The sequence below is a fragment of the Drosophila mojavensis genome, unplaced genomic scaffold, assembly GCF_018153725.1.
Source record: "Drosophila mojavensis isolate 15081-1352.22 unplaced genomic scaffold, ASM1815372v1 contig_136, whole genome shotgun sequence".
Taxonomy (NCBI): domain Eukaryota; kingdom Metazoa; phylum Arthropoda; class Insecta; order Diptera; family Drosophilidae; genus Drosophila; species Drosophila mojavensis.
The window spans coordinates 23780095-23805973 of NW_025318667.1; the positions used below are offsets into that span (position 1 = coordinate 23780095).

Below are 25879 nucleotides of genomic sequence, written 5' to 3' on the forward strand. Positions count from 1 at the left end.
GAGACGTATCAGACATATGACAAATATACATATACATATATATATACGTATGTATACATATGTGTATGTACGATGGTAATAACTAGCTTTTCCCATTCGGAGATGTTATTATAAATTCTAAGAAATTCAATTCGTTTGAAGGCAAAACCCAACAGCAGCACGAATCATATCTGATTATGCAGTACATGTAGACTTTATATAGAATGTTATCTTTTGGGATATGGATATAATTTAGAATAAATATCGAACCAAGTGGTATGTGTGCGAATCCACTAAAATATGAAAGCTAATTGGCTGAATCAGTTAAAGAACACGGCTGGCGCAGTCAGAGTATCCCTGGAGGCTCAGCAGACACAGCGGCGGAAAGAAGTCTACGTAGAACGTAGGACACGGTGCGGACTCAAGGATACCCTGTAAGCAGAGCTGATATATGTATAAGGTGTCTAGGTCTAGTTTACCAGGCTATTATTACAGGGTATATCAGCTCATTGAATATATTTTAATCTTATGTATATATATATATATATATATATATATTTTTTTTTTTTGTTGGATTTTCCTCTGCCAAATCAAAATACCCTTCTCGACCCATTCACTGGGTATATGAATAAACATAATTATTGTGGTAATAAGCAAAATTAATGTCAACGTTTGTTTTGCTTCCTCCTAATGGAACTGCGGCACGCTGAAAATTATGTGTAGGCAAGCGCAATTAATGGGATATTTTATGTGATGAATTCAGCAACGACTCGGCTCGGCTCGCTCTGGCCTGTAGTGCGGATGTGTGGGAGCATATTTTCAATGGGATATACGATTGACTTCGAAATTAAATTGAAAAATTCGAACTGAGGGAGAGCTTTGACAAGCTCTTGAAGCACTAAAGCCTACATACCCACTCACTACGCACTAAGTGAAGGCGGTCTATTAAGTGGACATAGAGTCAACGGACTTCTCCTCCTCCTCCTGCTCCATCGACTTCACTTGCCTTAGTCGCTGTCTTCCTGCCAGCATCAATTTTCAATTACTTAATGTGTGTGCCGACTGCCAAGTGCCGCGACGAGACCCGCGTCCACTGCCTGGGCTTAGCCATGGACTGGGATAAGTGTCAAAACTAGAGTTGGGAATGATCTAAGCAATTATACCCTGTATTTGGGGAAGTGGTAGGGAAAGGGGCAAGAAGAAAGGAAAGTGGATCAAAGAGAGTCAGATAAGCCGAGGTGAGAGAGAGAGAGAGAGAGAGAGAGAGTGATGGGGGGGGGAGAGAAAGAGAGAGGGATAGAGAGAGACTGATAGAGACAGTGAGACTGATAGAGAGAGAGAACGAGACAGAGAGAGAAAGAGAGAGAGAGAAAGAGAGAGAGAGAGAAAGAGAGAGAAAAAAGAGAGAGAAACTGATAGAGAGAGAGCGAGAGGGAGAAAGTGAGGGAGAGATAGAGAGAGAGGAAGACAGAGAGAGGACGGAGAAATTAGCAGAAAAAACTGGTAATGAGAAATAGAGTGAGAGAGAGAGAGCGGTACATTGACGAGTGAGAAAAAGGAAAAATAGAGAGAATGACACAGTGAAAAAAGAGAGTGGGAAAGAGAGTATGAACTGAATAAGAATCGCAGAGAAAGGTGACAAACATAGTTACACCAAAAATCAAAAGAGAAAGAAAAAGAAGAAGAAAACTATAAAAACCGCTGAAGGAGGAAAGTAAAGACTTAAAATATTGAAAGTCTGCACAAAAGGCCGCAGATGGGTGCGAATTATAGAGATTATTTTCACTATAAAGAACTCTGAGTCACGCACGAATATAAAATGGGAAGCGGACGGTCCACGGCGAATACCCTTTTCAGGCATTTTTAATGGGTGCACAAGAAAATATTAAACAGTAGCAAAAATCTCGCGAAACAAACCAAATGGGAGAGGCGAGGAGAATGCGAGAGAGAAGAAGAACAAAAATGGAAGGAAAATCAAATAGAATTACTTAGCACACATTATTAAAAAGCAAATACGTGGAGCGACAGCGGGCAGCGGGCAGCAGGCAGCAGGCAGGAGGCGGCTGCGAGGAGGCAGCAAATTACGAGCACCACTTGCACCACATTCAGTTTGCCATTTCGGGGCATATTTTGACAGAAGAGTTTGGCGGGCGGGCAGTCGGCTGGTCGGGCGGATGGTTGCTTGGGGGGAGGGGCGGATGGAACGTGGAAATGCTAACAAAGCAATAAATTGCCACTAAATCTAATTTGTGGCAGTGGCAGCAGCCGCAAAAACGAAAAAAATATATATATATAGCGAGAGAGACAGACAGAGAGAGAGAGAGAGGGAAAGAGAGAGAGACAGAGAGAGAGAGGGAGAGAGACGGCCGCCCACCAGGCCATAGAGAGCACGATACGATCAGGGGGGCACACAGGCTGGCGGGCAGGAGTCGGTTGGGGCAGTCGGTGGGGGCCGTCGAGCTGATTGCATTAAAAACAACCGAAAACGTGCCGTGAAATCATGTCGTGAGCGCAGTGCAGCCCATCGGGTCAGTCGGGGGCGGGCAGTTGCGGGGCTCAGCCAGCTGATGAGCACTTAGACGCACACTTTGCCGACTTCCGGCGGAAGCGAGCGCATAAACTTGGCAAAGCCGCACGGCATTCGCCAACTGCCGCTAACTTTTTGCATTGCATACTGCAGTGGAGCTTGCTCGGCAGCTAGCCATCAGGCAGCAGGAGGCGCCTGCCTCCTGCCATTCAGCCACCTGCACCTGCAGGAGTTACGTGGAAAATGCTCTCGGATTTCCACAATTTACCGCGTAAATTTTTAAAATGTTTTTGCGGCGATTAGCGCGCAATTAGATGAAATGAAATACATCTCATTCTCGCTGGCTCCCTCTCCCGCTGCCTCGCCCTCTCTCTCTCATTCTCTCGTGTCACCTCACAGCTGCTGCATAATTGCGCCCTTTGGTTCTTGAACTTTTTCCTGCATATCGAATGCAGCGCGTGGGCGGGGCCGCAATTGAAAACATTTTATTGCAATAAATATTTAAATGCTCTCGCAGCTTGGGGCGTGCTCTGGCTACGGCTCTGGGCTAAGGCCTGGGCTTGAATCAGCGATAAGCGAGCGGCAACATGACAAGCCCGCAAATGCTCGAAGTGTCAACAGCAACGACGACGACAACGAGGACGGCGCGGAGTCTCCTGCCGGGGGCGCTGCGACCAAAATACATGCCAGCAAATCAACGCAGCCAGGCCAAATAGCAAAGCGGCCCGCAAATAAATAAAATACCAAAAAAAAAAAAAACAAGAGTGGAGGAGAGTAAGGAAGAAAGAAATAAAATGAAACGGCAAGAATAAGCGTAAAAGTGTCAGAGTTTCTCTGGCAGTTGAAATAAGGGTTAGACACCTAATTCAATGCGATAAGACAATCTGGGGGCTTAGCATATTTGTTGCATGCGGCTGTGGCACCATCTCCCTCTCCCTCTCTCTCTCCCACTCTCTCTCTCTCTGTCTCTTATGTAACTGTTTTACTTTGCTTGCGCCTTGGTGACTTTTTGGCTGCGACAACGAACCCAAAGCCCCAAGCAACCTCGAGCTGTTTCTTGTCGTTGGCCTAGGGTTTCGGGTTCAGGTTCAGCATTTCGATACGGGCTTAGATGTGAACTTGAGCAAGGTTTCAGCTTAATAGCGGATAAGTCCATCTCTCGTATATTATTTGTTATTGTTCCATTTACATTCATATATACATACATGCATATATGTATATACATATGGGGCAACGTATTCATCCACAACTAATGGAACTTCTAAAGTGGACAAACAATTGAATCGATACCTCAAGACTCGATACACATTTGCGAATATATTTCACTAATAGACAACCTTGTTATCTAGTTAAAAAATATCCAAGTTCACTTTTAATGAAACGTTAAGGTCCAAGCTAAGCTTATTCTTCTAACTGTCCTATTTTTAAATCTGAAAGAAAAACAAAATATCAATTGTAGTTGTATCGTCTAAGACAGAACTAGTTCCGAAAGTAAAAGTGAGCTGCTGTTTCAAATATCGATTGCATATTCTATAAATTCATTCAGGTACCCAAGTCACATTATTTTAATAACATTATATGAATAACATTTATAGAATGAGGGAGCTAATAGAAGTCGAGTCGAAGTGATTCTTGATCGAATAGTGCTCAGGCTTAAAAACGAAAGTGAACATATCGATTTTCGATATCAATAAAATGTGATTCAAAGTTAGTGTGAACTCATATGGACCGAAACACAGATGATTATGTATGTACAGTAGAATCCGGCTATAACGACACCTCTTATAGCGTTTGTATGGTCATTGCGACGAAAATTCAAGTCCCTAGATAAATGTATACGAGTCAACTTATATGGCTACAGTATCTTCCAGGCATAGAGACGCTATAAGCGGACTCTACTGCATGTATAGACTCCTGCACACGACAATCATATCCCGTATGCACATTTTCCGTACTCTCGGCCTACCTGGAATCAATCGAATCGGAAATGCTAATAGGCGGAACTAGTCTAAACACAATTTTTCAATTTTTCAATTTTTCAAAACCGACATCAGTATAAAGTGGCAAAGCTTGTTTGAAATATCATTTGAGTAGTTGAATCTATGCTGCAGTACAATAAGCCCTATGACACACACTCTCTCGTTCTCTCTCTCTCTCTCTCTCTATCTATCTCTCCTTGGCATGCATTCCGCTGTCGCTGCTATTATAATGTAAATCCGTAAATCTCAGTGAAATATGCGCGATATTCGCTTGCCAATCAAAACTGCAGCCAGAAACTGCAACCAATTGGCAGCCGCTAAGGCAATGCGCGTGTTAGTCAATGTAAAGTCGCACGCTGAATACCCTAACGAGCAGACACAGAGAGACAGAGAGAGAGAGAGAGAGATAGAGAGAGAGGGAAGTGCTAGAATCTTGTTATATTGACTCAATTTTCTCCATCTTCAAGGCGTTGCTGTTGCTGTTGGACTTCAAATTGTGGCAGAGTGAGTGACATAGCCAAGGGACTTCCATAGTGGGAAAGGTGTGGAAAAGCTAATGCATTTCAAATGCCTCTGAGCATGACGCAGCATCACTTTATCCTGCAGTCGCTCAGTCGTTGATGGCTTACCCAAGCGTGATTTGGCGCATATTTCGATTAGGAAGCACAAAATAAAAAGCCAACATAAAACGAGAGACAGCGAGAGAGAGAGAGACACACACACACAGAGAGTGAGATGGCGCTCTGCTGGGAGCTGGATGATGCATTGGAAATGTTAAGTGGAGTGAGTGGCTGTCGGTGCGAATGCTGATGGGATAACAACTTGCGATGACAAGGATATCAAAATTAATAAATAATAGTTCGCACAGTTGCAGCAGCAGCCGCAGCAGCAGCAGCAGCCGCAAGACGACAAGAAGCTACTTGTAGCTGTCACCTCAAATGGACGACAACAGCTTTTGGCTATTTTTCGGCCAACCCTTGACCCGAATCGCACAGGCGCCGACTGCTGTCTGGCCATGCTCATTGCACATCCTTTGGACTCTCTGGCTCGCGTCGGGGCGAGGAACAGCAGTCAATTCATTTTTAAGTTATCTATTGCCAGCAGGACGTATAGCTTCTGTATGTCAGGCGGCTATATCTATTCTGTTGAGCTGCAGAGTGACGATAGTGGAGGATGAATAGACAACAAGTCTCAGGAGAAGAAATTTGTTGATATATTCTCAACTATATCTAGTGATGGCACGATATGTTGCACGATAATCGATTATTTTGCTTGCCGTTGTCGATTTAAGTGTATCGCGTGCTGCGATTAATTGGAGCCATAACCGATTATCGGTCTTTGGAGTATTTTCGCCGTATTTCAGTGCCAGCAGAAATCATTATACGCTGAACCCATTGAAAATGGGAAATCAGGGTATAATGGTTTTGTGAAAAGTATGTAACAGGTAGAAGGAATCGTATATATATTCTTAATCAGGATGACGAGCTGACTTGATATAGCCCTGTCCGTCCGTCCGTCCGTCCGTATTAAGAAGCCGATATCAGAAGATATAAGAGCTAGAGAGCTGAAATTTGGCATGCATACTCGTGTATACCATAGAAAGTAAAAGTTTTTCTTATTTTTTCGATAACTCATCCGATAACTTTTTTTATCGAGAATAATCGAAAAATTGACTTTGTTTTGTCTGTTTTCAGATTTACTGTCTATATACATATGATGAATACAAAGATTATGTAATTTATAGATTTTGGATACCACGCCCGCTTCGTCCCCAATTCGTAAAAAACGTATTTCAAATACTAGAGATTTGTACTTTGGAATGTACACACATGATTTGATTAATGATTAATCGTCGATTAATTGAAATGAATCATATGATGAATAATCGATTAATATATTTGTTTTGCCATCACTATGTAAATACAACTCGGTAAGAAAAGTCGCTCCCAAAGTGATCAGAACTCTATATCAGAAATGCATATACCATATGGACATATATAGCTCATATATTTTAACTATGTATTTATGTTTATCAGATCTATATACCATATAGACATACATAATTCAAATACTGTTATATATGTATGTATATATCTGCTCTCATATTGCTCATACACCGTGTGGCAAGGGGAAACAGCAACCGCATGACATAAATTGAAGTTTGTGCAAACACATTTGCAGCTCTTCGCATGCGTGTGTATTATGGTCACACCCACAGTCACACACACACACACACACACATATTCGGCACAAGGCGCAAAGGAAACTTAATTAATTATACGCAACGCATTTGGCTGAGAGCCGAAAGTTTTGTCTGACCGCATTATGCACAAACTTTCTGGCAGCTTGTCTTGGCGCGGCAGGTGTGGAATGGTCAGGTGTTGTTGACGCTGCCCACAAGCCACCGACACCGACAGCTCTGACGGGCGCTGAGCCATAATGTATTGCACACCCGCTCCTCTGCTTCTTCCTCTGCCACCGGCTGTTGCTATTGGCATAGAGCTAAGTTGGCCTGATACTTGGGATAGCGGGCATCTATCACTGCCACTAAAAGCACTTGTATGACACTATCAGTTGGATAATGCATCGATCAATCAATCAATCAGTGCGCTCAATCGGCTGCTCGATTTGCTAGCAATTCAAGCCTTCAAATGAATTTAGCTTCTGACCAACATTAGATCTATGCCTTCGCTTCATTGTGGAGTCGAATGCAGACTAAGACTTGAGCAGCTTTCTCAGCAAGCAAGCTGAACGAATACACTTCACTATGATGGTGTTTAGTTTTGTATTGAGCCCGGGTTTATATACCCAGACTCATACATATCAACCCTTAAGTCTAGTGCGTCTATTGCTGAGTGTGTAAGGCCCAGCATTGGTCAATTACATATTCTTATCCCATCGCTGAGTATGTAAGACTCCGCTTTGGTCTATTAGCTATTCTTATCCTATCGCTGAGGTTGTAAGGCTCAGTGTTCGTCTCTAACATAATCTGACTCTGGGGTTGCAAGGGTTAGTGTCCATTTGTCTATTTTGAGAGTCCGTACATGTGACCTGATCTTCGTATATTCTTATGTTCATGCCTGAACACAAGCTTTCAGCAGCTTTTAGATCTAGAGCTTTCATGTGCTTCCCAGTAAAAATTGTTGAATCCTATTGCTAGCTATACTTTTTATAAATTCTGTTTTAAGTATATTTTTAATATGACGAAGCTGAATATATTCATAATAATATATGTATATGTATGCATTGGTGCCGTAAGCATTATCGCCAATGTCGCTCAGCTCTTTAACTAGAAACTAAAAACTTATTAGACTCAAAATTTTCCTTTTCTTTTCTTTGTTGTTCTGAATTTATTATTTCTATCTTGTTTTATTTATTTTAATTTTTTTTTTTTTCAAAAGAGATACCTATTTAAGCTCATGTTTTCAGTTTAATAAATGATCTCCTCATTTATTAACAGGAGTCTGGGGCAAAGTCCCTTTACTGACCTCTTCTGTCAGACTTTCTATCTCGGATCGAATTCTTGTTACTTGGCAACTCTATGCGAACGAAATATTTAGCCCTCTTGCTTTCACTTAGCTAGATCCGTAGTCGTAGTTCCTAAGAAATAAAGAAACAACTTTATCAACTTTGTCGTGACTTTTGATACAGACAATGCTACAATCTTTCATTTCTCCTCAAAAGATGCAACTATATATCTACAAAAAGTTTTCGTTTTCTTAATGGAAATATATTCTGCGGATTATGCAAAAAATTTGCTGTCTGACAAATTAAGCGAGATATTCAAAATTGAAGTTCACTGAGTTATACTGCAGATAGCAATCATTTTTTTTTAAATATATACTACAATATAAAATACTACAATATCAATATCACCACTAACCATAGAATTATAGAGCCATGGTTAGTGATATCACCCAATACAATGCATGAACCTATCGTATATATCGATAAGATATTCTATTCGAATAATGCTATTATCTCCGATATATATGTACATACATATATTTGCTGTCAATTTTTATTTGGAACAGAGTAAATCAGAGTTGAATAAGAAGTAAATATTGATGTCCTTCAATTTGCTCAACAATATGGAAAATAGTTGAGATTAACTTAGTCACAGTCAAGTGCATATAAAAGCGAGTAAAATTTCTCGAGCCATTGCAAGGAACTTGAGTAAATCTGAAATGTGGTATTTCAACCACTTTAGTGTGGTTTCATTTATGACAGCTTGAAGAGAATTCTGCGTTTCTGCTGGCATTTTGGTGCTCTCAAGTGATTAAAAGTTTAAATGATAGCTATATAAAAACTGTAAATATCAATACATACATGAAGGCAGATAAGTATGTGTGTCTCTCTCGCTCTCTCTGCCTCTCTCTCTCTCTGCCTCTCTCTCCCTCTCTCTCTCTCTCTCTCTGTGTGTGTCTGCACTTTAACAGCATCAGTTCATTTTCACGCGCCACAAAGTCAGTCAAGTGGTTGTGGTCCTTGTTGTAGTCCTTGTTGTTGTTGTTGTTGTTGTTGTTGTTGTTGCTCGCATTTACCAAGCATAGCGAGCATAGAGCTCTCGCATGCCCACGGCCAGCAGATACCCTGTAAACAATATCAATCTGTCAATATGCACACATAAAGCAAACATTTGCATTTGATCTTTATATATTTTTCGATTTTCTTAAATGTTTTTCGTCGTTGTTTTTCTCTTTGGATACTTACTACAAATATTGCCATATGCATAGCTAAAGCTTTGTGCTGGGCTGCTGGGCTACTTGTTACAATATTGACACAGAGTGTTGCAAATAGTAGCTATCCAGTTGGTATTTGGATACCACTTGCTGTGCCCAACCCTGCCCTGCTCTGCCCTGCCCTGCCCTGCCCACCTCAGCTCAGCTCAGCTCCAGTCCAGCTGCTGCTGTGTGTGGATGGAGCCAGCCGAGCACGAAAATATTGAAATACATACTTCGTAGACACAGCGCTGTCCGTTTCCATATATTACCTTAAAGTCAAAACACACACACGCACACATATACAGTTTTGCGGCAAGTTAAGATGAGCTGGCAGTGCAATGAAGTAGAAAGACAAAAACCTTTTAGGCAATGGGTTCGGCTTCATATTTTTCTTTTTTTTTGGTTTTTCTTTTTCCTTTTCATTTTTGTGTTTAGACTGTGAAATTTTATAAAATTTGTTGGGTGTGCAGTTTACCGGGCGTAAAGTTTTTAAGCGTAAAGCTGAAACAGCTCTGCCGTAATCCACATGCCACATGGAGCCATGCTTGATTGCGCCGCGGCCCGCCTTGGGTACCCCAGCCCAATCCGTGGGGAGCCCCAAAGGCGCTTGTCAGCGTCAGCTTCATACTCAGCGTCAGCTTCATCCTCATCCTCATCCTCATCCTCATCCTCAGCTTTGAGCCGAGTGCGAGTAGTTGAGCGAATTTTTGAAAAGGAGTTGCGCAAGGCACTCGCCCGCTGCACGTTGTTAAAATATTTGAGTTTTATGAGGCAGGATAGGCCGTCAGACAGACAAGGATACTATCTATGAGTATGTGTGTGCTCTGATAGAGAATGGCTTTCACTTTCACTTGGGTCGCGCTGCTGGCAGAAACATATTAATATTTTGCTCTTAACATTGAAACTATTTTTCGATTTGGCTTTGGTTCGCTGGCGCTATTTGGCCGACTTCCGGTTTGGCCCTTGTGGGTTGGGGCTCGGGGTTCGGGGCTCGGGGCTCGGGGCTCGGGGCTCGGCCTTGTTTGCTTAGGCATAAAATTTCCAACTTATGGCCAACTGGTTTGGCCTAATCAAGACCCGAAACCTGCGGCAAATGGCTTTAGTAACAGCCGCTTATCGGGCATCAGGACTGTTTAATATTTATGCGGTTCCTCTACGGCTGTCCTCGGGTCGGGGCCGCAGCCGGAGTCGAGGCGGACATCTTTTCCCAGCTAGAATGAAATGCAATCAAAATAACTGCCAGCAAACAAATTTGACTCGTTGTGTTTGCGCCTTGTCCCATCTGTGCCCATTTCCCCTCTGTCTCTCTCTCTCTCTCTCTTTCTCTCTCGCTCTCTTTTCATTTCATTTTTTCTCCGTTTATTCTGTTTTTTGTATTTTTTGTTAGCTGCCTTGGCTCACCTTCATTGTCACCGTTGCCATTTTGCACCTGTAATGCGAGACGTCAACAAAAACTTTTTTTTACACCATTTTGTGAAACGCATTCTAAGTTACTTGCTTCCTCTCCCTCTCTCTCTCTCTCTCTCTCTCCTCTCTCTCTCTCTCTCTCTCTCTCTCTCTCTCTCATTCTGCTGTTCTCGCTTGCTCTTTCAGAATACTTGCCATTTTGTGTTGCGGCATGAAACATTTTTTTGATAATGTCACGTGGGCTAAGCAGGGCCAACTTGCGCCGCTTAAGCCTCACAATTGGCGCACTTGTGGCCAACTAAATGGGAAAACCAGGTGCCCCAATCATGATTCCAATGATGATGACCATCTACACAACAATGATGATGATGATGATGATGAAGATGATGTGATGAGTTGATGCTAATGCCTATGCGGTTGCGACTGCTGCGGATGTTGATGATGAGGTTGATGATGTTGATGATGTTGATGCTGTGGTTCTTCACTCGATTAAGAGTTGAATTGTCAACTAGACTGTCTGCCTGTCTTTCTGTCTCTCTTTCTCACTCTCTTCAACTCTCACACAATCTCTTTGTCTATGTTTATCCCGCTATCTATCTCTTTGTGTATATCTCTAATTAGCGTTTTTCTCTCACTTTACCACTCATTACCCATTGCACTCATTACCAAACCAACTTGATACCCATTTCACTATTCTTCCCTCCCACTCATTACCCATTGCACTCATTTCACCTCCCACTCATATGACCACCCACTTATTACCCCGCCCACTCATTTCCCTTCCCACTAATTCCCATCCCGCTCTTTACCCCTTCCACTTATTTTCCGTCCCACTCATTTCACTCCTCCCACTCACTACCCATCTCATTCACTACCCATTTCACTCACTACTCCTCTTATTTACTGCCCCTCTCACTCACTGCTCTCTCTCCCAGGAAGGCAGTTTCATGGAAAAGCCTTTTGCTAGCAGGATTATGCATCGTATGCTAAAATGAGTTTGGCTTTTCCTATGCATTTACTAGGTAATAGCCAATTGTATGACAAAGGAAAGATGAAATACTGTGATTAGTTGCCTAAAACTCAATTAGGTTGGAGCAATGCAGCTTAGTGGGGCCCAGTGTGAAAACTAAGACAAACTCGAAAGTCAAAAACTTGATCTGGCAGTGAAGAACAGAGAGTTGCCTTCAGTCCATCACCTGCTAGCCTGCTGTCCAATATGCACTTTCTATCTGCATTTCTTTAACGTATTTCGAGCGCTCTATCAATATTATGAGCTGGGGCCGTGCTTATCGCAGTGCATATTGCATATATCAAGAGTTAATGGTAATTTGTAAACACCTTGTTATCACCTGTCTCCGTAACTCTCATAGTGTTGCCTTCCCTACCCAAGACGTTCGTTGCTCCTTCCCACTCGCTGCAGTTCGAGTTGACTCGATGCAATCGTTGGATGCTTTGATATATTATTTGGCAAGTCTCTAGCCTTAATAAATTTAATTAAGAGAGTGAGAGATAGAGAGAGAAAGAGAGAGGTAGTCTCTCACTATCTTAGTCAAAGCAAATGAATAACTCGTACAACTGCTATATTTACTTGCGTATGGCTCAAGCTTCTGTAACTGTGTATGTGTCGGTGTGTGTGTGTTTGCGCTGTGTGTGTATGTGCTTGCATTTGAATGGCTTTTCTAAATCAATTGCGAATCCCAAATCACTCCAAGATGTAGAACAGCAGGCGAAGCGTTAGCTGAAACGGCCAAAGGCAGCCAAAGTATATTGAAAAAGACTTGCAAACGGAGTCCTTAGATGTGTGTCTGTATGTGTGCTGGGGGGGGGGAGGGAGGTTGGTCTCCTGAAAATGGGAAGTGAATAGCCAAAGTGGGTCTGCATTGCAATCCAGCCTACTCTCCATGTGAACTGGGAACTTCTGACGAAATGCCTTTAACGGCATGCGTGTCGCCCATTCATGCATATTTGCTTGAAGCTTGTGTCTGATAGGGCGAAAGGGACCAAGAGAGAGGGAGAGAGAGAGTTGGTGAGGGAGAGGGAGGGCAAGGGGGAGCCGAAGTCTAGAGTGTGTGTATGGCATTTGCTACTACTTTAGCTTTTACAATCTAAACGTTAATGGTCTGTCAATTATCGCCACCCAGTGAATGTAGCGATAAGATATCACCCCAGGCATAAGACGAACACACACACACACACACACACACACACACACACACATACAGTTACTCCCAGTGCATGCCATGCGAAGCTTTGAGGTTAGGGTGACGCTTACGGAACACTTTAGTACATCATTTAGTGCGAATTAGTTATGGACACAGTCAAGCCACGCCCCTTGCCCCCCCACACACAGCTGGCTGGCTCTCTCGGAATTCAATGCTTATGAACAAGCGGCGGGAGGGGGAGCAGGACAGGGTAGGGCGACGGTGGACGCAACGTCTGTTCCATTGGACTTCTTGGCTCTTGGGGTCGACCGTTCGGTTGCCCTTTTTACATTTGTATTTATGAGCAATGGCTGGGCGCTGCGCGGCTACGATGATGCAGACGGGCGGACTCGGGCCAGTCGTTAAGTAGACCATAAAATGCTACAGCCCGGCTACACTGAGCAAAAAAAAAAAAGAAAAGTAGAAAAGTAGTAAAAAAAGAAAAGTCGCCCGCCAAGGCCTATAAATCAAAGGGCAAAGGGCAAAGCTGAATGCAAAGCAGACGGAAATTAATTGCATTTTAGAGCTGTTAAACAAATGTTCTCAATTGAAAACTGACACAAATAGTATTAGTATAGATGTATATATGTAAATATGTAAATATGTTTATGTATTGGTGTTATTATTTATTTATTTGTATGCATTTATATTGCAGGAATTTGAGCTGGAAATTCGATTTTCGTGTCTAGTGAGTGATCCAGCTAGAGACTCTTCATAAATACAGAGTAGACACACACACGCACACATTCTCATATTCATACATACAAAGACAACGCACACACTCACAGTCATCGCCTTGGCCTTGGCATCTGAATTCGAGTGCTTCAAGTATCCATTAGAAGCTGCTGGAGGGGCACACGAAGCATTGCGTGGACACAACAGCAACAACAACAATAGCAACAACAATAGCAACAACAACAACAACAACAACAACAGCAACACTGGCCATAGCAAACTTCTATGCATTTATCTATTTAGACGCTTTTAGTTACGTTTTTGGTTTCTCGGTCTCGAATTGATTTTGAGCAGCCATTGAGGCTTGCCCTTCGTCCTTTTAGCAGTTACTTAAGGCTTTGTGCTTCGCACCGCCCCGCACCGCCCCAACCCGCCCACAAGGCAATGCCTTTGCTGCTGTTGTTCTCGCTCTGTATGTGTCTCGTGTTAGTATTTTTATTTCTTTTCATGCTTATTGGAATTTTATTATCAGCTCATATAAATGCCATATAATGCTGCCAGTGTATACACACATATATACATACATATACATGTATATATATATATATATATAGAACTACTTGGCCTGAATGCCAAAAATGTTGTCATATTAAATCCCCGAAAAATCTCGCATTGCTGGAAAAACAGCGAGAGAGAAACTTGAACTGTTCGATGAGCCACAAGCAGTTCGTGTGTGGTTTCAGCTGCTGCAAAGTTTGATTTCCTATTGATTTCTCAAAACTTCTATTCCTTCAATCAAATTTAATTGTCACGCAAAATATGATTCGGTTCGGTTCGGTTGGGTTTGGTTTGATTTGGTTCGGTTTGGTTTGGCTCTGTTATCAGTTAACGACTTGAGCTCAAGCATGCCTGGGAGAAATATTCCCCTGGTCTAAGAAAATCGAGTGTTTGTGGTTGCATTTACAGCTTGCGGTTACTTCTTCTCTCTTCTCACTGGCAGCACAAGCAGGAGAGGAGGAGAAAGAGGAGGATCGCCTCTGGCTTAAATTTCAGCGTGCTATTCTGTCAAATGGAATGGAGCGAGCGTTGCTGCTGCTGAGAGGAAGCGCTCTCTTTTCCTGCTCTCATCTATTCAAATCTCACTCAAAACCTTTACTTGATGACAGGAATTTTAGCAGCTGAGGACGTTAACACCCCGAAGAGGAGTCTTCACACCTGCCGCTTTGCTTGATTTAATCTTCATTTCAATATTATTGAAGCAGACCCTCATTTCGCCTATAAACCTCCACCTATATGAATAATCATGACTAGTCTTTAGCTGCAAACATAGTGCGCGCTAAGACGAAGATCAAGACGAAGCTGAAGACAGAAGTCTCAATGGACTTCTCATTAAATGATGATCTGCTGATTGAGCAAAGTCGAGACTGCTCGACCAGGAGATACCCTGAACCCTGCAAGCTGATATTCGAATCGCATACATACATACATACATTATTTGATGAACAATTTATTTTGTAGACAGACCATCTTCATGAAACTTTCAGATGGTAATCATAATGTTTAAGTGTGTGTATATTCCAAAGCGCAACTCCAGGTCCAATATTATTCAAATAAAGCTGAAAAACGAAATTAATTTATCGATTATTATCGATAAAAAGGTGTCGGGTCAGTTATCGAAAAATATGATAAACTAGTACTGCGTATATACACAGGTATACATGCAAGATCTCAGCTCTCTAGCTCTTATATCTTCTGAGATCGACCCAGTGATCTTGCGGGCTCATTGACCTTCAGGGTTCAGTGACCTTAAGGATTCACTGACCTTGAAGCTCAGTGATCTTGAGCGTTCAGTGACCTTGATGGGCAGTGATCTTCACTGACATTGAGGGGCAGTGATCTTGAATGGGATGATGATTAGAGAGGGATACGATGAGAGTGGGATAGGATATATAGGGAGGGGAGGGCAAAGGGGCAGAGTCGAACATGGCTTGAGAGGAAGGGTCGAGGAAAAGCAATGGATAGGGAGGGGAGAGAGCGGTCAACAAAGAGAAGGAGATAGACTAGTTTAATAATATCTTTATTATTCAAATATGGACAGTCCTGTATATCTGCGATATCTTTTTGAATTTGTTCCCATTTCAAATTTCAACTCTCTTGTACGTCAACTAGATTGATTTGTAAAGACACCAGGAAATTTATTTTTCGATTTGCCACGCCTTTAGTGGTAGTGTTGTGTATTCCCGAAACTAGTTTCGTAGGTCTGACGCAAAGACCGCGATTTACCTGTTTCACTCGATATCTAAACTTTTCTCAAAATTTTCCCTCACAGCACTGGTAATCATAATATTAGATAATGGATGATGGATAAACTTTGCTTTTTGACCGCTAAGTGTCGCTGTAAGCCGTCGCAAATCTATTAGAGCTGTACGATTGGTCTCTATCAGAGACTTCACCATTTGCTCCCAACTGAAGAGCCCCTTTGAGTGAAACGATTTGGTTTGGTTTGAAATATTTTCATTTTAGTGTTTATTTGATGTTTATTATTTGTTATGTTCTTCGTGCCCGTAGATCTCATTTCTTGACATTTCATGACGCTGTTGTTGGTTTGCTATAGTTAATGCTATGGTAATTATGTAATGCTTGCATAAAGTCGAAATAGTTTGCAATTAATTTTAATTCGGAACTTTTGCAGTCCGCACACGCTTACAGATCTAGAATTTTCATTTGTTTTTCATTACATTAATTAATTTAGATTTGATTAGATTCTAGAAAAAAAAAATCAACATTATCATTGCTTTAAAATATTTTCAGTTTTTTTTTTTTTTTTTTTCATTTCTATATAATATATGTTTTGTTCTATTTCTTTACTTGCTTTACTTTGTTTTAGTTTAATTGTTGTGCCTTTTATTGCTGTCTTACTGTACGTAGGTCTTCTTCTTCTTATTTTTTCATTAAAGATTTGGTTTTTCATGTTCGCTTAGCCTCTTTGCAGTTGCCTTTTAGGTTGCATTGCACAATTATCATCATCATGATCATGATCATCATCGTCATGATAGTGCTGAGGGCGCTTATAGACTATACTCTTAAATATTTCTATATTTTTCTTTTTTTTTTTTTTTTTTTTTTAAATTTAAAAACAAGTGTAACAATTGATTAATTGGATTAATATGAAACAAAGTCAAACAGAAACTGTGAACTCAACAACACTCGTATATATTAGTAATATCTGTGATCGTTGGCCCGAGGCGACATCTATTGCAATGTCCAACCACGTCCAGCTCCATCAATTGAATCATACTGAAACTTCTTGATCAACCCATTCTTCTATAACTAATAAGCGTTTTCTTTGGAAGAACTTAACTATTTCTATAATAATTCCTTCTTTTATCTCAACTATATATATATATATATATATATATATATATATATATATGTGTATATTCTTTTTTTCTGTTAATTTGTCGGTTCCTTAGAGCTATTGACTAACACTCATAACGCACCTTTAAGAATCTCGAATATTATGTATATTAGAATTACATTTAGCTACAATTATTAAAATTTAAAAAAAAAAAAAATACACACTTTTTTATGTTTTCGAATATTTTGGTTTGTTCATTTCATTTTCACTTTTTAGGAAAGTATAAAAATTTGTTGAGCTTCTCCTAGAGGGTTCCATAATAATGAGCTGGAAACGTTTAGCCTATAGAGAACGGTTTACGTCTCTCTCTAGATAATTCTTAGTATATATTTATATATAGTATTTTTTTTTTTTTTTTTTAGGTTTATCATTCTTTGAATATGCTTTGAGTTTTGTTTTGCTTTTTTTTTTTTTTTTTTTTTTTTTTTTTTTTTTTTTTTTTTTTATTAAATTTTACATTATTTGTCACATAGAAACAATGAAGAGGACGGTTTTTGAAAACAGGGACCAAAATCTAGTATGCATGTGTGTGTGTGTGTTTGTGAGTGTGTATGTATTGTGATGCCGTTTTAAATTCGTTTCCATTTGTTTATTTCTTTGGTTGTGAGCAAGGGGCGTACTCCAAGCAGTTCGAAATTCCGGCTCTTCGCTTGCCAAATCACTTCCCATTTCCATTTAGTATTTTGTTGTGGTCTGATTTTATTTTATTTTTTTTTTTTAATTTGCATGTGTGTGCGTGTGTGTAATCAGCTCTCCGCTTGCGGCTCTCCTCCAACAGCATCAGCATTAAGCAAATTCAAGACGGCATCCGTTGATGAATTGGGCGAGTGTTTCGGTCCAGGTTTCAAATGAAGTTTTCACATTACATTTACTTAGCAATATATATATATATATATATATATATATATATATATATATATATATATATATGTGTGTGTGTATATATATCTTTTTTTTTTTATATAGAATTGTTATGCGTCTGCTTTCGCTTAGCTCTAATAATTTGTACGCCTACGCTTTAGATACCCTGATGCAACTTATTCGTATATTCATATTCATTTTGTTTTTGTTTTTGTTTTTGTTTTTCCTTTTGAGTACCCATTTCCAAGTACGTAGTTAGCTAGAGGTTATTATAAGTACTGGGGTAAGGGGGGAAGGGAGGCCGTTCAAAAATACTGAACTCGTATTTTTGTTGGCTAACTTGATTTAGCTGTTGCTTAGCCTAGTTTTAAATGCGCTTACATTCTGCTAATGACATCTTGAATAACTGTTATTTATATGCCTATTTTATTTATAGTTTGTTTACAACCAAGGAATGTGTGGCTCAAGCAGTCCGATCAAACTCAGCGACAATTTTGTTGATATACACATATATATATATGTACATATATATAGAGATATATATATACGTACATATATACTTTATATATATATATATTTGTGTGGGGCTCATTTGTTTCAGTGTGCGTCTGTCTGTCTGTGTGTGTGCGTGCGTGTGTGTGTGTGTGTGTGCGTGCATTAGTCATCATTCAAAACTATCGACAAAAACATCGTAGCCATCTATCGATTGCAGAGCTCATTGATTAGACCTAACATGGAGGAAAGAGAATTACTCTCGATTTATTTTCGACTTATTCATATGTATATTCTGCATTTACTGTTGCTACATCAATTGGTCTAATTAGTTCTTGTTTACAGTTAGAAATTGTAATCAATGAGCCTATCGATAGCTGCTTGCATCTATCTCTCACTCTCACTCTCACTCTCTATATCTCTCTCTGTCTCTCGATGATTTCGTGTTGGGCGCTGAGTTTGAGCCCCTGCTTTGGACTAACATTAATATTACACGTATGTATATGCGTATATCTAATAGGTAGACCTACCCTCTAGCCTCATCTTGATTAGTTTTAAGTTTCTCTTAACTATGATTAGCGCATTGATTAGCATTGAAGTCGAGTATCAAAAACGAGCGGGGGGTGGGATCGGGTAGGGGGATCTTTCGCGCTTAGGATATGCTCAGCGATCGTTGGATTTGCTTGAGGGGGAACAAATTACAATTGTACAGTGGCGTACAAATTCACAGAAACTGAATGCGTGATATGTAAAGTAAATATTCTATATGTATATACGGAAATCCATCCACATATAGTAAATACGTAAACTCAGTTTTTGTTTTCTTTCGTGACAGCGACACAACTCTTACGATCTAAAAGAATCTCACATCAAGTAACGGTACAATTGCCATATTTTACGGTATCGATAACTAAGTATATATGTGTTTATCGATAAATAGGCCTATTTACTGGAATATTAACTAAAACTTTAAGTTAGACATTAGCTAAATGTTAAAAATTTGGTGCCTAGCCTACAGCTCAGAGTCCTTAGCCTATGCAATCGAATATAATACATACAACAGATTTGATCAAACTTTAGATGCTATATACAGGGCCATATACTATGCTATTTAGATATATATTGGTATATATGTATATATTTATATATATAATGTTGAGACTATGAACAATCTTAGGAGTCTAATTGAGTTTCGAGCTTTGAGTTCAATTTCATTTTGGTTTGCATTTGGCACAGTTCGAGTTTTGAGTTATCGATCGACGTTGATCGATATTCTAGTGATTACATATTGATCAGGAAAGCTTTAGTTAAACATTGTTGATGTTTACCGGTTGTTCGTGTCGGTGTTATTGCTGCTGATTGTAATCACCCCATATGCATGATCTTCTTGAAAGCCTTGCGGAATTCCGGATTGAAGATCGTATAAATAACGGGATTGACAAAGCTATTGATGTAGCCCAGCCAAGTGGTTAGCATAAAGGCCGTCAGACCGGGCCTGCAGTCTTCGTTGAATTTGGCGCACATCGCATCCATGATGTTGCACGTGAAGAATGGCAGCCAGCAGAAGAGGAAGACGCCTAATGAGGGAGACAGAGAGCAGAAGAGAACAAAGAGAAACGAATAAGAAATATACAAATCGAGACAGTGTGGAGAATGTGTTCAGCAATCAGTATAAATTATAATCAGAATAAATTAAGCAACTATATTTGAACCATGTTTGCCTCGTGGCTTTGATCGAACTTACCCAAAACGATGGCCAGGGTTTTGGTGGCCTTGCGCTCCTTCTTGGCCGACGATTTTTCACGTTTCTTTTTCGAGGCCTTGTGCACCTTGTATATCGTGAATCTACGGCACGCAAGGGTCACGATAATAATGCCAGAGTAAATTGCATTTCAGGTTGCATGCGGAACATGGAGATACGACCACAAAGAGATAGAAAGAGAGGGAGAGAGCGAGAGACAGAGAGAGAGAGAGAGAGAGAGAGAGGTGGGTGGTTAGCAAGGGTCGAGCTATTAGACCAAGTGCAGCTAATAACTGCAATTTGGCAATTGCGGCGGCGGCAACTCACCTTGACGCCTGCGAGTTTTTCTTATCCTTGCGCGAGGACGTTTTCGATGTGGTCGATAGCGTGGAGTCGTTGCGTGCCAAAGTCATGGCCTCCTGCACACCGTAGCGCACAAAGGACAATGGCTTCATGGCGACACTGCTGCTGTAAGGCACAAGAGCAGAAAACAACAACAAAACATTTGGTCAGCATTTGGTTTTTGACTTATATAATATATGTATATAAATTAAGCTTTTTTGCTGTAGTTGTTAGATGTTAGTGTGCGGTGTTGCACAAAATGAGTAGACTTCAATAATCCCGTGGCGACGACCGACGTTCTTTATTATCAAAAATCAACTAAAGTACAGTGACATAAATTCTTATATCCAAAGCTAGCCCTAAACCCTGATTATGCTGACATTGCATATTTACGCGAGGCATCGCATTACTTCGGGCAACAACATTGTTGCGCGTTGGAGCCACTGCTGCTGTTGTGCAATATCCGCTGGGAACGGCTACATTCATGCTGACGGCGCGTGATCAATCTGAACATTTATGTTTTGCTGGTCGATTGTGTTAACTCCTCCCCCACTTAGATGAATGACGTCCTCGGCTTTCTTGAAACTGTTAATTAATGTTTGAAGATCACGTTGACGTTTGTTCCTCTGATGTCTTTGATAGAGTTTCATCGAAGCGTAGCAGGAGAGTAAAAGGATGGCCACGGTTAGCCCAGATACTATTGGCCTTCTTACTAGCCCTTCCTCTAGTTGAGCAATATCCCGCAGATTTTTTATGCTTATCTTCTGCAGGTATGGCAGGCTTGGTATCTCTTGGTGGTCTGTTATATTTAAGAGCGCAGATACCGCTGGTCCCGGGGATTTCCTCACGTAGTTTTTTTGGTTTTGGTATACGGTGTTGTTTACCTTTATCTTGTCGTCAAAGGTAAGGAGGAACGTCCCTTTTACCATCTGCTCGTTGACTGTAGCTGCTCCGTCGTTGATGATGATTACTCCATCGTCGACTATGGTTAGAGGTTCGAGGTGGCTGGGCCGAGTTGAACAATGTGCGGTGTCACCTGAGTGTAGCTGTTGAGCGCATGTTGTGTAGGGTGACTTCTTGCAGAACGTTATTGTGAGGGCTGTACTACAATTTCCTATTGATATTACATGATTTCCACAGTCAGCTAAATTGTAGTCTTCGGCGAAATTTATTATGATGCCGTTGTGTTGGACAGGGTATACGGTTAATTTTTTTACATACTATGCTAGGCTTAGGATATCTTATAATGAAATGTAGAAAATTTTCGCTTAACAAAACTTTAATTTGAGATACTTCCATTAAGTCAGTAATAGTGATATTTATAGAGTGTTCATTAACAATGTTTTTTAAATCAGTGGAATCCAAAATGGAGGGGTTTACAATTCCAACCTTTGCAAGTGTTACTGATAGTATTAAGGTTTTTAACTCTGAGATAATTATTCTATTTCTTGTTAGCAGCGTTTCATATAAATGCTCTGTGTCTACTTGTTTTACTTTTGTGTTTTTTACTAGGAGGTTTACGGTGTCAGTTAGCTTATTAATTTGTTCCTGCATTTTTGTGTTTATGGTTATCTGCCTATTTTCTGACTCTACAAGTTCATTCTGTGTAAATTTTAGTTTCTCGAAATCATCATGGTCTGGCGTGCCAGCTACGACCTTTAGAACGGTGCCTAGCATATTGATACTCCTAGCATGTCTATGGTGGACATTTACTGTAGCTATTAATGTTTCTATATGTTGTATGTCTGCGTCTAATAACATTCTCATATGTGATCGGGGGAAATGGTTTGCTAATTCTTTCGTATTTTTTACTATTTCTGAGTATAGGGTAAGGTTGGTTGAGTGCTTCAAGTATTGGAAATCCGTCCAAATGGTTACGTATCCGTCCAAGATCGGTATGTAGTCCATGTTAGTATAGTCAGTCAATTTCGCTGTTATCGTTGTAGCAAAAGAAGTATAGTCCAAATCCTAAAAAGATAAAAAAGGGAATTTAATGTTTTGCCTATCTTAGATTGTCCTTGTGGACCACCCTCCCTTTTATTAAGACTGTTGTCCCCAAGTCTGCGTCAATTTTGCCTTCGTTGTATAGTGGTGTCAGTTTGTTCCCTAAGCGTCTGTTTGTTTTTTCCAAAACTGTGTCGCCTATTTGGAATTGTCTATTGTGTCTTGTTTCGTTTACTCTATTTGTTAGGAGTTGTTGTGCCTTTTGAATTTTATTTCCTATCTCTATTTCGAGTTCTGGGGAGGATGAGTGGATTATATCGATTGGTCGTTTGTCCGTTACTGAGTGAATTGTATTGTTATATTCGATAGTTGCTTGAAGTATCGTTTCAACAGTGTCAGTAATTTTCCTTTGAGCTGTTAGGCATCTTGCAATGTCACCGAGGGTGCTATGGAATCTCTCGACTTGTCCGTTTGATGTACTATGGAGTGGTGGGGCATTTACGATTTGAATGTTATATTGATTGTTTAGCAGAGATTTTATTGTTTCGGACTTTATGGAGGGCTCGTTATCGCAATAGATCGTCTTGGTATGCCGGTAAAAATTTACAAGTTGTAAAATTGCTGATTGTATGTCAATTATTGTCCTTGAAGCGATGGGTTGAACAATTGCAAATTTTGAAAATTTATCTATGCACGTAAGGAAGTATTTTTTATTGGTTGAGTATATGTCTATGTGTAGTATTTCGCCCACATAGGAAGGTATGGGTGTTTCTCCAAGTATTTGTTTTTGTGGGTGACGATTGTACTTAGCTGTTTTACAAATTTTACAATTTGAAACAACTTCGTTCGTTAATTTTGTCATTTTCGGAAAAAAATAGTCTTGTAAAATCTGCTTCACATTTTCTTGGGCTGCTCTGTGAGCCCGATTGTGTTCTGTTGCAATTATTTCTTTCTGTTCGTTTTTATCAAAAATGTCATTTACTATGTACTTTGTATATCGAAATGTTGTTGTTGGAAAAGTTTCTATTAGTTTATGTTGTATGAATGCTAATATTGGTAACTCGCAATGGATTGCATTTACGACATCTTTTTTGACTACATCGCAAACTCTTTTGATTAACGAGTCTCTGTTTGAGAAATGAATTGTATGTCGGATTTTCTTACCAAATAGGATAACTGTACGATCAGAGGCTATATTATTTTCTTCTATTATAATTTGGTTTTGGAAACAGTTGATTGGTTTGTCTGTTGTGTCTATGGTGTATGTGAGCGATATTTCGCTGTGAATTGTGGCTCTGTCTGACTGTACATCGTCCTCTAGGGCATGAATATTATGCCGTGACAGTGCGTCCGCAACGTAGTTCTCCTTCCCTGGCTTGTAATAGATGTTTGCGTTATATTCATCTATAAAAGCTTTCCAACGCCTGATTTTTGCGTTCGGGTTTCGGTCGGATACTGCAAACGTCAGAGGCTGATGGTCCGTAAAGATATTTAAATTTTTTACCCCATATAGATAATTTCGGAGGTTTTTTAAAGCCCAAACTATTGCAAGTAGTTCCCTCTCATTTGTTGCAAAGATAAGCTCTCTATCCTTTAATGTTCTTGATATCATGGTGATTGGTTTTCCACCTTGTGACAGAACTGCCCCAAGACCAGAGGATGAAGCGTCCGTTGTTAAATCAAACGGCTTCTTGTAGTCAGGGTAGAGCAACATTACATTTTCGGATGCAAGAACCTCTTTTAGCTTCTCGAATGCCGCATGTTGACTCTCGTCAAATTTTACTGGAATTTTTTTGGATTGTCCGGCGCTCACTTTGCCATTTTGGCCTTTTAAGATGTCGCTTATAGGTTTTGCTATAGACGCGAAGTCCTTGATGAAACACCTATAGTAGCTTGCCAACCCAAGGAATGATCTGACGTTAAACAAAGTTGTTGGTACTTCATAGTTACGAATCGCTTCAACTTTACTTGGACATGTCTTTATACCATTACTTGAGACTACGAAACCTAGGTATTCTACACTTTCTTTGAAAAAGTGCGACTTTTCTGGTGAAACTCTCATGTTGGCCTCGTATAGTTTATCTAGGACCCAGGCGATATGCTTGACATGGCTTTCCATATTTTCAGAAAAAATGATTACGTCGTCTACGTAAACATAACAAGATTTTCCAATTTGCTCTCTGAGCACATCGTCAATGGCTCTCTGAAAAATACTAGGTGCATTTTTCAAGCCAAAAGGGAGCCTGCAGAACTCATACTTTCCGCTTCCTACAGAAAAGGCTGTTTTTCTCTATCTTTTTCGGCAAGTAAAATCTGGTGGAATCCGGATTTTAAATCTAGTGTTGTAAAGTACTTTGCTGTGCCTAAGTTGGATAAAATGGAGGCTATATTGGGAATGGGGTATTTGTCATCTATTGTCTTTTTGTTTAGTTTTCTGAAGTCTATAACTAAACGTTTCTTTTTTCTTCCCTGCTCGTCGGTACCTTTTTTATCTACAACCCACACGGGGTTATTGTATGGTGACTGGGACGGACGTATTATACCGTTTTCTAACAGATCTTGAGTTTCTGTGTTTACGAATTCTGATACGCCCATTGGGTATGGATATAATTTTGAATAAATGGGATTCTCGTCCTCTGTTCTAATAGTTGCAATGACATTTGTATTATACGGAAGCGCTTCATTTGGTTCCGCAAATACTCCTGCTCGGGCTTTGAGCATTGTTTGAAATTCCGTTGTTATAGCCTGAGGGGCTTCTATTTCTTTGACACTTGTGAAATTTACGGCTGGGCATTTTAGAAAGTTAATGGTCTCAGAACCATAGTTTGTTGTTAGTTTCTTATTTTTGAAGTCTAATAAAACGTTGGTTTGGTTTAGTAGGTCAAGTCCGATTATACCATCGAATGTCGTGAGGTTTGGTAATAAGAAAAATGTTGTCTTGGTATTAAAAAGGTGCATTATGCATTTCTTGTCAACTACGTTGTGGCCATGGATTGATTTTAATCGAAAGGGTTTTTCTACCGGCGTAATATTTTTAGTTCTTTTAATGGTCTCACGTAATTCTTTGAGGCTCCGGTATCTATTAGCAACTTTATGGTTTTCCCTGCTATCGTTCTCTCTATGAACGGGAGCAGGGATTTATTCCTAAAAAATTGACCTGGTCGTATTCGTCCAATTCATTGTCAACGTCTTCTGTCTCGGTTTCTGCGATCGCTTGGTATTCGCTATTGTCCTGCTCGTATTCTGTATCTTCTGTTCCTAGGTGGTTAACTCTTTGCTGTTTCGGTCCTGTGAACCGTGCGCTACCGCTGTTTGGTCGTTTGTTTGCCTGTCCCTGGTTATTGTAGTTTTCGTATTGAGTGCGTCGTTGTTGATTTGGCCACTGAGTCTGTTTCGAGAAGGTCGCGTTTTGTTGGTGTTGCGTAGCCTGTCTGAAGCGAGAAGATGAGTCAACGTCCATTGGTTCTACCTGTTCTTGTCGTGGTGAGAATTCTGGTCTTTTGTAGTGTGGGCTTTTTCCTGGTTGGTTGTGTTTTGGGTCTTGAGCTAGAGTCTTGTTTCTGACTTGCTGTCTTTGTTCGATCTTCTG

General features: G+C 40.3%; 1 protein-coding gene across 6 annotated transcripts in view; it reads right to left on the reverse strand.

Annotated features, from left to right (window-relative positions):
* Positions 1-16384: 16384 nt before the first annotated feature.
* LOC6584569 (dopamine D2-like receptor) overlaps positions 16385-25879 on the reverse strand; it is a 107948-nt gene continuing 98453 nt past the window's right edge. For 5 of the 6 annotated variants that reach the window (XM_044008493.1, XM_015161271.3, XM_015161272.3 and 2 more), the window contains 3 exons: positions 20332-20472; positions 20008-20108; positions 16385-19840 (listed from right to left, as the gene is read on the reverse strand). In XM_044008493.1, the coding sequence (XP_043864428.1) occupies positions 19629-19840; positions 20008-20108; positions 20332-20472 (454 nt within the window). In that variant the 3' untranslated portion in view covers positions 16385-19628. The remainder of the gene's footprint in view (positions 19841-20007; positions 20109-20331; positions 20473-25879) is intronic. The other variant, XM_002010188.4, reaches the window with a different exon arrangement.